Source organism: Sapajus apella, unplaced genomic scaffold (genome assembly GCF_009761245.1).
Source record: "Sapajus apella isolate SASKATOON/1434 unplaced genomic scaffold, GSC_monkey_1.0 scaffold1, whole genome shotgun sequence".
NCBI lineage: Eukaryota > Metazoa > Chordata > Mammalia > Primates > Cebidae > Sapajus > Sapajus apella.
The window spans coordinates 43,363,890-43,378,664 of NW_022436941.1; the positions used below are offsets into that span (position 1 = coordinate 43,363,890).

Genomic DNA, 14,775 nt, shown 5'->3' on the forward strand with positions numbered 1-14,775 from the left:
ACAACTTAATTCTTTCAACCAACTGCCAATCGGAAAATCTTTGAATGTGGCCAGATGTGGTGGCTCATGCCTGTATGTAATCCCAGCACTTTGGGAGGATGAGGTGGATGATCACTTGAGGTCACGAGTTTGAGGCCAGCCTGGGCAACATGGCAAAACCTCATATCTACTTAAAAAAAAAAAAAAAAAAAAACACACACACACACACACACACACAAATTAGCTGGGTACAGTGGCAACATACCTGTAATCCCAGCTACTCAGGAGGCTGAGGTATAAGAATTGCTTGAACCTAGGAGGTGGAGTTTGCAGTGAGCCGAGATTGCACCACTGCACTAAAGCCTGGGCAACAGAGTAAGACACTGTCTCCAAAAAAAAAAAAAAAAAAGCAAAAATAAGAAAAAGAAAAAAGAAAATCTTTGAAACCTTTGAATCTACCTATGATCTCGAATAGAAGTCCCTGCTTTGAGTTGTCCTACCTTTCCAGACTCAGCCAGTGTACATTTCACATGTATTAACTGTTGTCTGCCTATAATTTCTATCTCCCTGAAATGTATAAAATCAAGCTGTAACCCAACCATGTTGAGCACACATTCTCAGGAATTCTTAAGACTGTGCTTTGGGCCTGGTCACACATTTGACTCAGAATAAATCTCTTTAAAATTTTTGCAGAGTTTGACTCTTCATTGACAATGTAATGATGTTTCATTGATGAATATACTAACAACTGTTTTAAATTTGACAAAATAACAGTTTCAGCTGTGAGAAATACTATGGCTTAAGCCTCTTTTCCTACCAGAAATTACATCTGTGACACTGAATGACATCTGAGGTAGTTGTCTGGCAAATGCTCCCACATAGCACTGGTCATCATTTGCTGCAAAGGGAAAAGAGCACACCCAACCCAGAGAGGCATCCTTTCCTCGCTGCACTCCTCATTCTTCTGTTCCCTCAGGTGCAGAAGCTATCTCCAGCAGAAACACCAGGAAGCCTTCTTTAATTTCCTTCACTGCAGATCATTGGCTTGGCCTCCCTAAGAGTATCTGAGGCTGGAGAAGACTCTGAGCCCCACAATCTAAAGAAATTCAGACAACTGATTCTGTTTCAGTGACTACATACTTTAAACACGTGGAATACCTAGGAGTACCTTCATTAAACAATACGTACTAGAAGAAAAAGAATTTCAAAAAGTCTCCTACAATTGAACTTGATTCTCCATTGTTCTTTGAAGCTCCCTAGGAAGCTTGAATTTTCCTTATTTGGCAAATGAACCTGGTTTCCTCCTCATTTAGATGCTAAGGATGGAATTTTTAAAAAATTAATTGGTTCATTGTTCTATCATAAACACCAGTAGAAAAGTGAAGCAAAGCCAGACTATAAAGAATAGTAAGCTGGCCACAGGGCCATACTGGCTCACACCTATAGTCCCAGCAAGAGGGGAGGCCAAGACAAGTGGATCACTGGAGCCCAGGAGTTCAAGGCCATCTTGGCCAACATGGAGAAACCCCATCTTGACAAAAAATACAAAAATTAGCCAGGCATGGTGGTGTGCACCTGTGGTTCCAGTTACTTGGGAGGCTGAGACAGGAGAATCGCTTGAGCCTGAGAAGTCAAGGCTGCAGTGCCGTGACCATGCCATTGCACTCCAGGCAGGCAAGACCCTGTCCCCACCCCCCCAAAAAAAAGATTAGTATATGACTGCTACCATGGTAGTCCCAAAAGGTAGATAGCTCTCCATAGCTTTTTTTTTTTAAACAATTGGTAATCATTTATTAAAAATAATTGACTTAAGCATCTGCAATGGTGACTTCAACCTCAACTCCTGGCTCAATAATGATAGAGGTAATCTGCTCAACAATCTCAGAAAGACGGTGCAAGTCAGTGAGTCACATGTGGATTCTCATCTGGAAACAATGCCATGTCTCAGAACCTTCATAAGAAGTTTTTCTTGTAATGCTTCTCAACGTTTCTGTACGCATGCAAACTGGTCCTATCACTTTAAGATTATTTTCCTTTGCTCTACTGATCAAGTCAGCACACACCTTCTCCAAGGATTTTAAGTTGCAGCTCGTTAGAGTGATTCTAATTTGGCAAACTGCCACCTCTGGCTCCAAGGGCATTTTTCTTTATCTCCTGACCAACCTGTTTCTCGGGGAGAGCCAACGGCAGTGAGTCAGGAGCAAGAGCAGGCTCACCACAACTCCGCACCACCTACAAGCACATGTTTATCAAAGAGTTGTATTTTTTCTTTAAACCTAAAACATTCAGGAAATTGAACAGTCCCAACTCATAAGTGGCTATGAATTTTCTGACTATGAAAGAGAAAAGACAACATGCTTAAATTCCTGTTCTATCTCTTGCCAAGGCTCCCAAATGACAATCCTAACTCATTCGTCCCCTTCAATTCCATTAATCCAACTAGATCCACCTACCTACATCCTTCCAACCTGGACTCTATCTTCAACTTCATACAGCTGTGTCCTGCCCTCCAACCGAAGCTCATTTCTGAGCCAAAGACTTGCAAGGATCAAAGCAGGACCATTTTGAAAATCTCTATCAGCTTCTTCCCTTACCCCCAAATCTCCACATTTCTTTCATCTTCAACATTGACTCTCCTCTTCCAATTTTCTCTAAATGTCTTTGTAAAATGCAAAGTCCTTCAGGTGCCATTAGGACAATCACAAATGGATTACAACAATGGATGAGGTTACAAGGGAATCCTGTCCACCCTTCCATGGATTCAGGGAATTCCTGATGTTCCATTTACTATCCAGAAACACCAAGGCAATGAGCAACCCTCTCTACAACAGCCAGATGTAGATCTAGGTCAAGATCTAGATATTAAAAGAACTGTATCACCCCAAGGGCTCCAAAATTTCCCTCCATTCGCAATTCTGGTTTCTTGCAAACTTTCAGAAAAGTTTCATATCTAGGGATTCATATTTAAAAAAAAAAAAAAAAAAAAAAAAAAAAAAAGACACTTTCTGGTTGCTCCAATTTTATTATGGAAAGGCCTAGTAGTATCAGCTCAACTCTAGCCCCCTACAGCAGGGATCCCCAACCCCCAGGCCACAGACAGTACCAGTCTGTGGCCTGTTAGGAACCAGGGCACACAGCAGGCAGGAGGTGAGTAGCAGGCAAACAAGTGAAGCTTCATCTCTATTTACGGTCACTTCCCATAGCATTACCACCTGAGCTCCACCTCCTGTCAGATCAGTGGTGGCGTTAGATTCTCATAGCAGCGTGAACGCTACTGTGAACTGCACATGCAAGGGACCTAGGTTGAGCGCTCCTTGTGAGAATCTAACGCCTAGTGATCTGTCACTGTCTCCCATCACCCCCAGATGAGACTGTGAAGAAAACATGCTCAGGACTCCCACTGATTCTTCATTAAGGTGAGTTGTATGATTATTTCATTATATATTACAATGTAACAATAATCAAAATAAAGTGCACAATAAATGTAACACACGTGAAATCATCCCGAAACCTTCTTCCCTTTAGAATGTATCACAAACTAGAAAGTATACATACCCCCGACCCTGGTCCGTGGAAAAACGGTCTTCCATGAAACTGGTCCCTGGTCCCAAAAAGGTTGGGGACCACTGCCCTACAGTTTTCAAGACATGAAGTAACTAACTGGCAAAACATAGCTGCACTGATCTCACCTGAACTGACAAGAACCACAGGCCTCATCTAGGTTCATCCCAACGTCTGGAGTAATCTTGGCTAAATTCTTCCATATCTCAAGTTTCTAATGTTTTCATGGAGAGGGTTAACACTGCTGTTTCCTAGTGGGACATTACACTAAATTAGTAAACATGTGAACCTATGGTAACAGAAGTTATACAGTTATGAACAAGTTTCTGTACATTTATTTCATAATTAGAATACTGCCTTAGACAAAGCTTTATTGTGCTTTTCTTCTGTGTGTCCATATTTTCATATTAGCATGAAAACAAAACTAGGTTCTTCAATTCATTTCTCTTATTTAGGTACACATTATCTGATGACAAGTTTGTGTTGTTTTTTTTTTTTAATGTAACTGTGCCTAGCAGAATATCTACTTGTAAGTGGACATTCAAAAGATGGGTGTATGACTGAATTATTGAGCAGAAAATTACCCCCTTATTTTCTATATAATTTCCTTACAACCAATCTTTTTGGTTATATATCTTTCAGGCTGAGTTCTCATGGAAAACCTACAGGTAAATGATAATCACTAGTTATAAGAGTTTCTAAAATATGCTGTTTTCATGCATGTATCAAGATACTTTTTGGAAACTGGTAATAGCAAAGAGCTTTTCTACTACTAGTTTCCAGTTAAAAACTGGGCTGTTTCTAGCTACAGCTTTAACCCTAGATTATTAGTGATGCTAACACTTGATTCCAAATAGTCTTATTTTCCCCAAATAAAAAAACTTAGGACAGAAAGATAAAAACAGGTAAGTTATACTCCATCACACAGAGAAATTACAAGTTTCAATTTCTTAAGGGTTTTCTTTCAATGTGGAAATTTATCACAGAGCAAGAGAAAAATAAAAACAATATGTGGTATGCTCACATTTTTGAGAAGTAATGCTAAAAAGTTTTTTAAGAAAGACACGCATACCTACAGAGCAATTGTCATGTGTAAGATTAAAAGATGGAATCACAATTTTATACCGTGTTACAAGCCACAAATATCTCATTTGTTGTCCAGACTTCCCTTTTTGGAAGTTGAAAAATACTTTCAATTGGATACCAATCTGAAAATGAAAACAAAAATAATTTTTTAAGACAGTTAAGTCCTCCTTGTTTGATTATGTAGCACACTGTGGTAATAAAGCGATTCATGGGACCTATGTTCATATTAAAAAAAAAAGAAAAAAAAACTTTAAATTATGTTTTCAGTTCTGTGGCCTCAAAATACCAAAATACCAACCACTAGATTTACTTTAGAATATATCACAAACTAGAAAGTATATATACTTTTGGCTGTGCACAGTGGCTCATGCCCATAATCCCAGTACTTTGGGAGGCTAGGGTGGTCAGATCACTTGAGGCCAGGAGTTTGAGACCAGCCTGGCCAACATGGTGAAAACTCCATCTCTACTAGAAATACAAAAATTAGCTGGGCATGGTAGTGTGTGCCTGTAATCCCAGCTACCCGGGAGATTGAGGCAGGATGATTGCTTGAACCGGGAGGCAGAGACTGCAATGAGCCAAGATCTTGCCACTGCACTCCAGTCTGGGCAACACAGTGAGGCTGTGTCTCAATAAAAACTCAAAAAAAAAAAAAAAAATCGTATACATAATTTCTAGTATATATTCCATATATACTCAGACTTCTTCAATCAGATTCTGAGGGTGAAACTTGGCATTTGTATTTCTTAACATGAATTTAAGAATTAAAGATTTTCCAAAATATACCAACCCTGCACGCAAATGACGACAAAAAAGCTGGATAAACACTAAATAATTTACCTTAACCTAATACCTCTATCAAAAAACATAGTTGCCTTCCATTTTTGTTTTTTTGTTTTGTTTCGTTTTGTTTTGTTTTGGTAATATACAAATCACTATTACCTAACAGTTTACCTCCACCTGCCTAACAAGACAGTCATTATTGCCAAAACAATCTTAAGTACTGGTCCAGCATTTATCTCATCATAAAAAAGCCACCAAAGATCCAAACTCAGACCAGATGTCCAGACTTCAACATAATAGCAATTTTTCCCAAGGACAAATGCAAAAATAGATCCTGAGCTACATGGGAATTCCTAGCACTAAGATCCATCCTTAGAAGCCCTTTCTGGGGATATGCATTTTAAATGGATTGTAGAAGTATGTTCTCTGAACAGGTTAACATAGGATATTCATCAAATGAACCAATTATCAACAGGTAGAGAGCGAGCAGGGCCCAAGAAAAATAGGTCATACCAGTAGCAACTTTGGACAGAAAACAGAGAAACTACAGAAAACAGATGAGTGTTGAAGGTCAGAGGGACAAGATATAAACGAAATTCACTTTCTTTACAAATGTATCAGTTAGTAGGTGGAACCACTGACAAGATTTTAACTAAAAGATATGTGGTCCTAAATTACTGAAACTGTTTTTTGTTAAGCTCCCACACCTCTCTACATATACAGAAATACATGAAAAAGCGTTAAGTGAGAAAAATTCCATTAAAAGAGGATGAACGTGTAACAAAATCCAATACCAGGCTTGATAAATCTTGCAATCATAAATTCTATGGATAATGAAATACTCTGCATCATCACACCCAGACCAATGGAAGCATTATATATGCATATTTTTTGTACTCAAAAGGATGAAGTACGCAACTGTCTACTGTACCATGTCGTTTGAAAACACTAGAAAATTCTAAAATTCTTCAAAAGTTTTCAAATAAATACCCTGTCCATCTTAAACCTGAAATGCACTTCAAATTGCTAACATCTAATTTCTTGTTGACTGTAGATGCTGCCGATTCTATTTTCCTTGTAAAAGGATGCTAAATAAGGTTCCAAAGAATGATTGCTACATTAACCAAAATTATGCACTGCCAAGCTGTCTCCAGCATCAACTCTGAAAGACAGGAAAGAATCAAAAATCCAGTTTCCTACATGAAAGTTGAAGCGTTGCTTCTTTCTTTGTTCTCTTCTATGGGATTTTCCATTGTCCTCCCAAATGTGACAATTTGCAAATACCCACATCTAGAAGCATATTCTATGAGAGAAAAGACGTCAGTTTCAAAACTTGAAAAAGTGCTTTAATTCTGTAAGCAAAGGTTCAGCAAATCAGCTAGCATTAATCTTGACCAAATGGGTGAGTCAGCCTTGTCACAGAGATGAAATTTCACATTTTAAATCCTACAAACATGGTAACTCCAAGCATTCTACCAAGAACAAAGAATAAACCTTGGAACAGTCACTTGTAAGGACTAACAACTTGTATTTAACATATTTTACACTGAAGTACTAGATGGTCTCTACAGTTCCTTTTAGCTCAAACCTTCCTTAATTCTTCGAGTAACTTCACCAGACTATTCTTTGAGTCTTAGTAATTACAAATAGGACCTGAATGAGAAAGAAAATCCAGAATTAAAGTTGTTATCAGTAAGCCTAATTAAACAGTACAAACAGAAAGATGGCAGTAGAATAAAGCATTCTACATTAGGAGAAGGGAGAATATAACCAGTAGTTCGCAGCCCCATGAATGAAGAGCAGCATACAACAAAGTCTGGCTGGGATTTGGGATATAATGGACAATATCTGTCTGCTCTTGGGTGGCAACTAACGTACCTATACAGGGATAGACTGTGGCGCCTTTTAAAGCGATACTCCACCTTCTGAAGTAACCAACCACCCTCAGCAAAACATGTCAAACCAGAGAGCGAATCCTCTAATTTTAGTGAGTCGTCTCCCTTACTGGCAGTTTTCCTACTTTCTATCTTAAAAGGAAATCCACACACTCAGCGCCGTAAAATGGTAAAACATCTCACCCCTATGTTGTGACTCTGGCACTTCTGGTCAGAACAAAAGCTATCGTTTTAACTAGGGTGGGATTTATACTCCCCGTTCAGTGAAGGGCAGTGGCTACCGGCAGGGTGCAGGCAGGCTCCCTGCGTTGACTCTCGCTTCCTGTCACACTGTGGTTATCACCGTGACGGACCCTTGACATTAACAAGTCTTCGACTGAAGAACTGATGGGACCTGCAGCCGTTGAGGGGAAGCGTGGTGGCCCTGCGGAGCGCCTCGGCGGGGCTAGAAGGATGGCACTGCGGTCAGGCACCTCCGCCGCCCCGAGTGGGGTGAGCGAGCCTCTCCTGAAGTTTCCCTTCCTTCCACAACATTAACCTGCCAAGCCTCCCGACCCCCACCCCGCCCTATTAGGAAAAGTCACGCCGGCAGCTCACTGAAGGGCAGGGGGACAGCTCCTGGCGCCCCACAAAAGTTGGGTTGGGCGGCGGCCACAGCTTAACGCTCCTGCAGGAGAGTCGGGCCGACACCGCTTTCTCCGGGAGCAAACCTGAGCTGCCAACTTTCCCGATGCCCACTCCTCTGCGCGTTGCAGCCCAAACTTTGAGGTTCGCCCACCGGCCGCACCCCGGGCTTGCGGCGGCGGCGCTGACCTTCACGCCAGCCCGGGGCCCCGCACGGGCCGCCGCCCGACCCTGAGCCTCCCTGCTTCCCCTAAATCCCCTTTCCCTGCCTCCCTAAGATCCCCTCTCCCTGCCTCCCCCAGCCCTAGTGGGAAGCCCGCGGGGGGAAGATGGCTGCAGCCCGACTCCGCGTGTCACGACTGCTCACGGCCCTCGGGGCTCTGGAGAGCCCGTGTCCCGGCGCCTCGGCCGCCCACTCACCATTGGTGAAGGGCTCCATTTTACCCCCGCCGCAGCTCCTCACAACCCGAGAGCCCGAGCTTCCTACTCCGAGAGCTGAGGCGGCCCGGCCGACTGAGCATGCCCAGCGCGGCCTCGGAGGGCTGCCGGGGAGGAGCAGCGAGGGGCGGCGCCGCTCCACTGCTCGATGGTTCCGCCGTTCCGGGTTTTCGCGGCGGCTGCAGAAAGAGCGAGGGAAGCTGGAGGGAAAAGCACAGTCCGACCCCCGGCGGTTCTGGGGAAAGGCCAGAAGGGAGCTGGTTCGCGATGGGGCGGGGCCGGGGCGGGGCCTGGGCGGGACCCGGAAAGCCCCGCCCCTACCTGAAGCGGTCCGGGTTGCGGCGCTCTCCCGGGCGGGGAACCGAGTTCAGTCACTCAACAAATGCGGGGCCCTACTGCGACCCGCCCGATCCTGGACGCCGAGACACCTGCACTGCGCCGGAAAAACATGGTCCCAGTCCCAGGAACGGACATTCCAGAAACAGATCATAAATAAACACAGAAGACACACGAGTGTAAAGTCAATGCCCTGCTGCGCATTAAATCGGGTGATGTGATGCCCAGTGAGTGGGTAGCTAATTCGGATGGTGTGGTGAGGAGACGCCTCGCTAAGCAGGTACCACTGAAGACGAGGTCTGAAGGCAGAGCAGGAACCTGCGGGCGAAGGTCGCTATCCGGACCTCGAATCGCCGGTTTCCATGGGGAGGTTAGCCGCGGAGGGATCACTTCTCCAAGGACCGAGGGAGCGGGCGCTGTAGATTTTTTCTGCAGAGATGCCCGCCAGTATCCGACTGTCCCCTGCGGGTGGTGGGGAGGAGACGGAAGACAAGGCGGGGACCCTGGAGGGCCGAGGGCGCCCGGCAGTCCAGTTCCCCGACCCGCGGCTGCGGGCGCGGCCTCTAGATGCGGGCGTGGCCTCTAGATGCGGGCGTTTGACAAAACACGGCGCCGGATCGTCCAGCCCGGGCCGCGGGCGCAGCAGGATGTGGGCAGAAGGCCCGCCTGTTCCGAGCCTTAAATCAACACCTGCGGTTCCCGGGGTGACACCGGTGGGGCCCGCAGCGAGGCTCCGCGGCGCTAGGCCCGAGAAACCGAAACTCCCCTAGTCGCCTCTGCTCCCCAGCACTCTCGCCATTGCCTTCAGCCCCAAGCCACCATTGTTAACAGTGCCAAATGGGGCCGCCCGGGTAGCCTCCGGGGCCGAACCGCCAGGGGCCGCGTGAACCCCGAGGAGGCTGGTCGGGGACCGCTTCCTTTTCCCCCTTTCGGTGTGCTCATGGCCACCACCCTCGCCGCAGAGGCCGCCGCCCTCCGAGCGCGCCACCACCGCCTCCTCTGCCTCTTCCCATCCCTCAGCCCCGGCCCCTGCAGCGACTTGGCTCGGGCTGCACCTCATTGCGCCTGCCAACTGTCTCACTCTCCGAGGCTGTCAACAGGGTGCCAGGGACAAACAAGCCGCGGCGAGCGCAAACAGCCTGAGCAAACAGGGACAGCCAGGGTGTTGTCTGACCAGCACTGGAATTGGAAACTAGGTTTCGAATAAGTCAAAGTGCAGTACTGTATTTTAAACTGTCTGTTGTATTACATCCCCCACAATACGCGCTCTACTTGAAACTTCCAGCGGATACCAGCTACACTTAGAATAAAAATGAAACTCCTTGCCCAACTCTGGGGCCGCATCAGCACATGCTTACTATGTTTTGGCCACAGAGTCCTTCATGCTGTTCCTGGAAGTCACCAAGTTCCATCCATCATTGTTAATCATTCCTTTTGCACGCTCCTCGCACAACTGTTTCTTCTGCTTAGTGCTTTGCCTACTGATTCCATCTTGTCATTTAAGTCTCGGCTCAAATGTCACCTCTGCAAAGAACCCTTCTCTGACTATACATCTAAAATAGCCACAAACACGGTCTGCTCTATAAAGACTTGGCTTTGCTTTATTTCCTTCTCAGCACTCACACTGTCTGAAAGAATGTTTTGGATTTGTTGTTTAGTGTCAGCCTCCCTCTCAAGAATGCAAGCTCTGTGAGAGCAGGGTCGTTATCTATTTTAAGGCTGTATCACCAATGCCTGGGTAAGTATACAGTAAATAATTTTTGCATGAATAAGTGAATGGACGTAGTGGTGTTTAGAGTTTTCAAGTTCACTTCCACTGCTGCAAACCCTTCCAGTTAATGACTCCATACTGAATGATGTGTTTGATCAGTACAGAGAAGGTGTCTGTATCATATGATACCTCAGAGCTGCTATCTTCCTAATGTGTGAAAGGTAATCAGAGCCCTTAGACTGGCCCCTTGTACCCGCATTTCAGAACCAAAAATAGTGAACCACAGGGGCTGATATCTCCCAGTTCAGAAATTATATAGTTTATGCAGAGCTAGATTTTGTTAACATACTTCACACAATGTATTGCTTAAATAACACTCTTCTCTATATTTTAGGTCATGTCATATTCCCTTGGAGTTACTTTTGCAACCAAAGCATTTAGTATAGGAGATATTTAAAACACTGCAGCTTGTTAAATCGCCTCACCTGTAACCTACAGTCTATCATGCTTCTGAGTGTGAAACATGTTACCTAGTGTTTTGTTTTAAATACCCCAACTCTGCAGACTCTTGTGGTAAAAATGCACTAGCAACTATAGGTGGATCATTATGTCTTTTTGAGATTTTTTTAAACAAAGAGACAAATAATTTCTTTGCCTATCTCTTGTCTCCTACCCCTCCCATTCCTTCACACACAAAAGACGTAAAGGACCCTTTACAGACATGTAAAAACACAAAAAATAAAATTAGCCAGGCATAGCACACTTATAAGCCCAGCTCTTCGGAAGGCTGAGGCATGAGAAGCTGAGGCATGAGAATGGCTTAAACCCCAGAGGCAGAGGTTGCAATGAGCCAAGATCACACCACTGCACTCCAGTCTGGACAACAGAACAAGACTCCATCTCAAAACAAAACAACAGCAGAAAAAAGACATCGTTTTGTATAGGAAGTAAGAATAGTAAACCAAAACGGTCAAAATGTTTCAGAATGCTACCTAGGAGCAAAAGAATAATAATAAAGTTTGTTTTGTTTTGTTGGATACTGTTTTACATTTGATTCCATAGAGCCTTTTTGAGGGAACATAATATCACAATTTCACAACCAAAACCCATTATGTTTTTATCTTTAACAGCTGCCTATCCTCCCACACAGAACTTCCTCTTTAGTTTAAGAATATGACACTTTAAATTATTATGAAGTTACTATTCATTATCAAACGAGATAATATGACATTGTCTACTATATCCATCTACTGTCTTCAGAATCATCGCAGTCTACCATTCAACATTTGAAAACCAGTAAATTGGAAAGTTAATTATAATATATAATAAATAGCATGACAGGAAAAAATATAAGCACCCTAAAAAAATTGCATTTGTTTATAAAGAACTGACAAACTTGATAATTAATGAATATAAGAATATTTTTATCGAAATAAAACACTTGGTGAAACATAGATCAGCAAATCCGAGCCTCACATTTAACAGATGAGGAGGGAACTACTGTCTAGAGAAGGTAGAATATTTACTCACTATCCAGGAACAGACATGGACCAGAACTCGGGCCATCTGTGTTCTAAATCAGAGTGTTGGAGTTTTCTGTTGCCTCCCAATTTCCACAAGCAAATTGGAGTCAATGACAACAATTCAGCAAAGGGATATGGAATAGATAGAAATATAGCTAATTTCAGCTATTAGAAGTTTATTCCATTAATCGTTTAAGAAAATATTCCAACTTAATTAGTTGATATTCCATAGGGAATTTGGATTCAGCCCTACTAAATGATCTAATTATTTTGAAATAAGAAGCAACAATAATTCAGTGAACACATTTGAAAATGTTATTTGTTCAGTAGTCTCGAATAAATGGAAGCTGCTTCCTGCCAGGACAAGTCTGACCATCGTAAGGCTTCCAGCCATCCTAAGGACTGAAGGAGTCAATATCTCATTGCCTTTGTAACCCATCTGCAGCACACATACACCTCATTAATTAGTAATGTTTGAAGTTAAATCAAGAAATGTTTAGAGCACAGAATAATTATCTAATAAAGTTCTTGTAGAGCTTAGGCATTAGCCAAAAGACTCAGGCAAATAAAGTGAAAGGTTATTATTTGGAAAGAACAGTGATATACTAATTCAGATTCTTTGGGCTACTAAAGACAAAAACTCTGAGTAAAACTAGCTTAAACAATAGATACATTTATCATTTCACATAGCAAGTCCAGAGATAAGACAATCTTCAATTATAGCTTACCAACCTCATCAAGAGCCCAACTTACCTCTCTCCACTCTTCAGTCCTCTATATGAACAATTTCCCAAAGCTTAGACTACCATATGGTCAAAAGTTGGCTGCAGCAGGGGTGGAAGAAGGAACTTACTCTTCCGTGTCTCTTTCTTGAGAGCAGGGGAGGTCCTTCTCAGAAATTCCCCGTTAGAACTCTCCTTAGGTCTCATTTACTAAAGCTGTGGTTTGCAATTTATACACCAGTCACTGGAAATGAAAATGAGGTCATAATTGAGACAGAGTAGGAAGGGGGCTTGGCTTCACCTCACCCCCACTAGAACATTCTTTCATGCATCCTCATTGACCACAAAACCTCCAGCATTACCTCACTGATGCCGTGATGTTTTAACCATGCCTTTTACTTAAAGAATTCCAGGAACTAGGCTAGGCATAATGGCTCATACCTGCAATTCCAGCACTTTGAGAGGCCAAGGCAGGAGAATTGCTTGAGCCCAGAAGTTCAAGAACAGCCTGTATGTTCTTGTTTCAAGACCTTGTTTCTACAAAAAATTGAAAAATTGGCCAAGCATGGTGGTCTGTTCCTGTGGTCCCAGCTACTCAGGAGGCTGAGGTGGGAGGATTGCTTGAAACTGGGAGGTGGAGGCTGCAGTGAGCCAAGATCACACCACTGCACTCCAGCTTGGGCAACATAGTAAGACCCTGTCTGGAAAAAAAAAAAAAAAGAATTCCCAGAACTGGCCTTAGGAAGTGACCAAGGTTGTGGAGTGTCCTTGCTACGGAAGGAATGCTAAACAATTGATTTACAGCCTTGTTGCCTCTGGCCAGCCCATCAGGTGGCCCATTACTCAAGATAACCATAGCAACCAGGTAATGTTGACCCGCATAGCCTACCCATCATATGCTTTGCCCAGTTCAGCCTGCATACCCTACCCCTGATGTCAGTTCCTGTACTGCTAGCTCTATTTGGGGAGTCAGTCAGGAAATTCTCTCTTTCGTGCTACCTCCCTTACGTCCAACCATGAAGGCTTGTCTGGTGAAACTCTTTTGGCCTTATGTCAATCTCTATTGCATTGGGAACTCAAGAACCAGTTACAGGCTTGTGGCAGGTAACTCCAGAGTTCACATGACATGGTAGCACCATGGCTAGTTTCTTATGCAAAGTACAGCCTAAATGTGCTGAGTTTCAGATCACCTTCCTTGTTTCATATGGGAGGAGAGGGTATTTGAACAAAACCATTTCCATTCAGAAAGGAAAAGGGAAGTCAACTGAGGAATGATGAGGTTCACAAACTTGGAAAGTTATTTCTCATGAAGGGTTGCAGCCTGTAGGGTAGCCATGCTGGCAGGCTGACCTCACAGCCAGAAGCCACAAACAGACACTCTGAAGGAGGGGCAAAGAGAATAGGAATTTATGCTTAGCAGGGTGGTCAAATATACATATTTAATAAGCTATGGGAGGAATCATGAATATTTATGAAAGGATAAATGTATGCATGTGCAATGGAGCTTCATGCCCCTTCATGGGTCTCATGTGCAAAAAATGGCAATGTTAGCATGATCCGAGGGTGGAGTTTTCAGCCCTCTGACATGAAAAAATGAAGCAGAGGACATGAAAACTCTTACTGTCCATTCTTTGGAGATGGGACAGAACCACTCCATGTCATTGTCTCTTAGGCAAAAAACTAGAGGCAACATCAGGTGGTTGGTTAATATCAGTGGTGAAATCTTTCAAAAGGGCTGGTTTCTGGTTAGTCATTAGGGAAGACAGGCTAATCTGCATATTGAGGAAGAAGTATAATGAGGCTTGTTTGACCCGAGTATCCTGTCATGAATCAGAATTTAGTTTTCAAGCTTACTTTGGGGTCCTGTTGGCCAAGGCATAGTCTGTTCAGTCACTTGGAAGGCTTAGAAATTTATTTTTAGTTTACAGGAGTTAAGCAACCAAAATGTTAGGCAGGCAATCTAAATGTTTACTAAAGATTATAAACAATGACATATTTTAATAACGCTTTGATATTAATTTTTTTAAAACCCTAGGGCACTTATATAGGAAAAGTAAAGATAGAGCCATTAAATACAATGTAATTTTTATATAATTGATTAATATAATTAGCATTAC

The 14,775-nt window shown here is 43.3% G+C and overlaps 1 protein-coding gene across 3 annotated transcripts in view; it reads right to left on the reverse strand.

The window, feature by feature from the left end:
* LNPEP (leucyl and cystinyl aminopeptidase) overlaps positions 1-12,712 on the reverse strand; it is a 111,317-nt gene extending 98,605 nt beyond the window's left edge. Inside the window, exon 1 of one of the 3 annotated variants that reach the window (XM_032275679.1) lies at positions 12,690-12,712. Coding sequence is in view for 1 of the 3 variants with exons in the window: in XM_032275669.1 (XP_032131560.1) it covers positions 8,349-8,367 (19 nt within the window). In the remaining 2 variants the exon portion in view is untranslated. Of the gene's footprint in view, positions 1-8,348; positions 8,474-10,060; positions 10,401-12,689 lie in introns of those variants that run through there. The other 2 variants (XM_032275687.1, XM_032275669.1) reach the window with 2 other exon arrangements.
* Between the last annotated feature and the right edge of the window lie 2,063 nt (positions 12,713-14,775).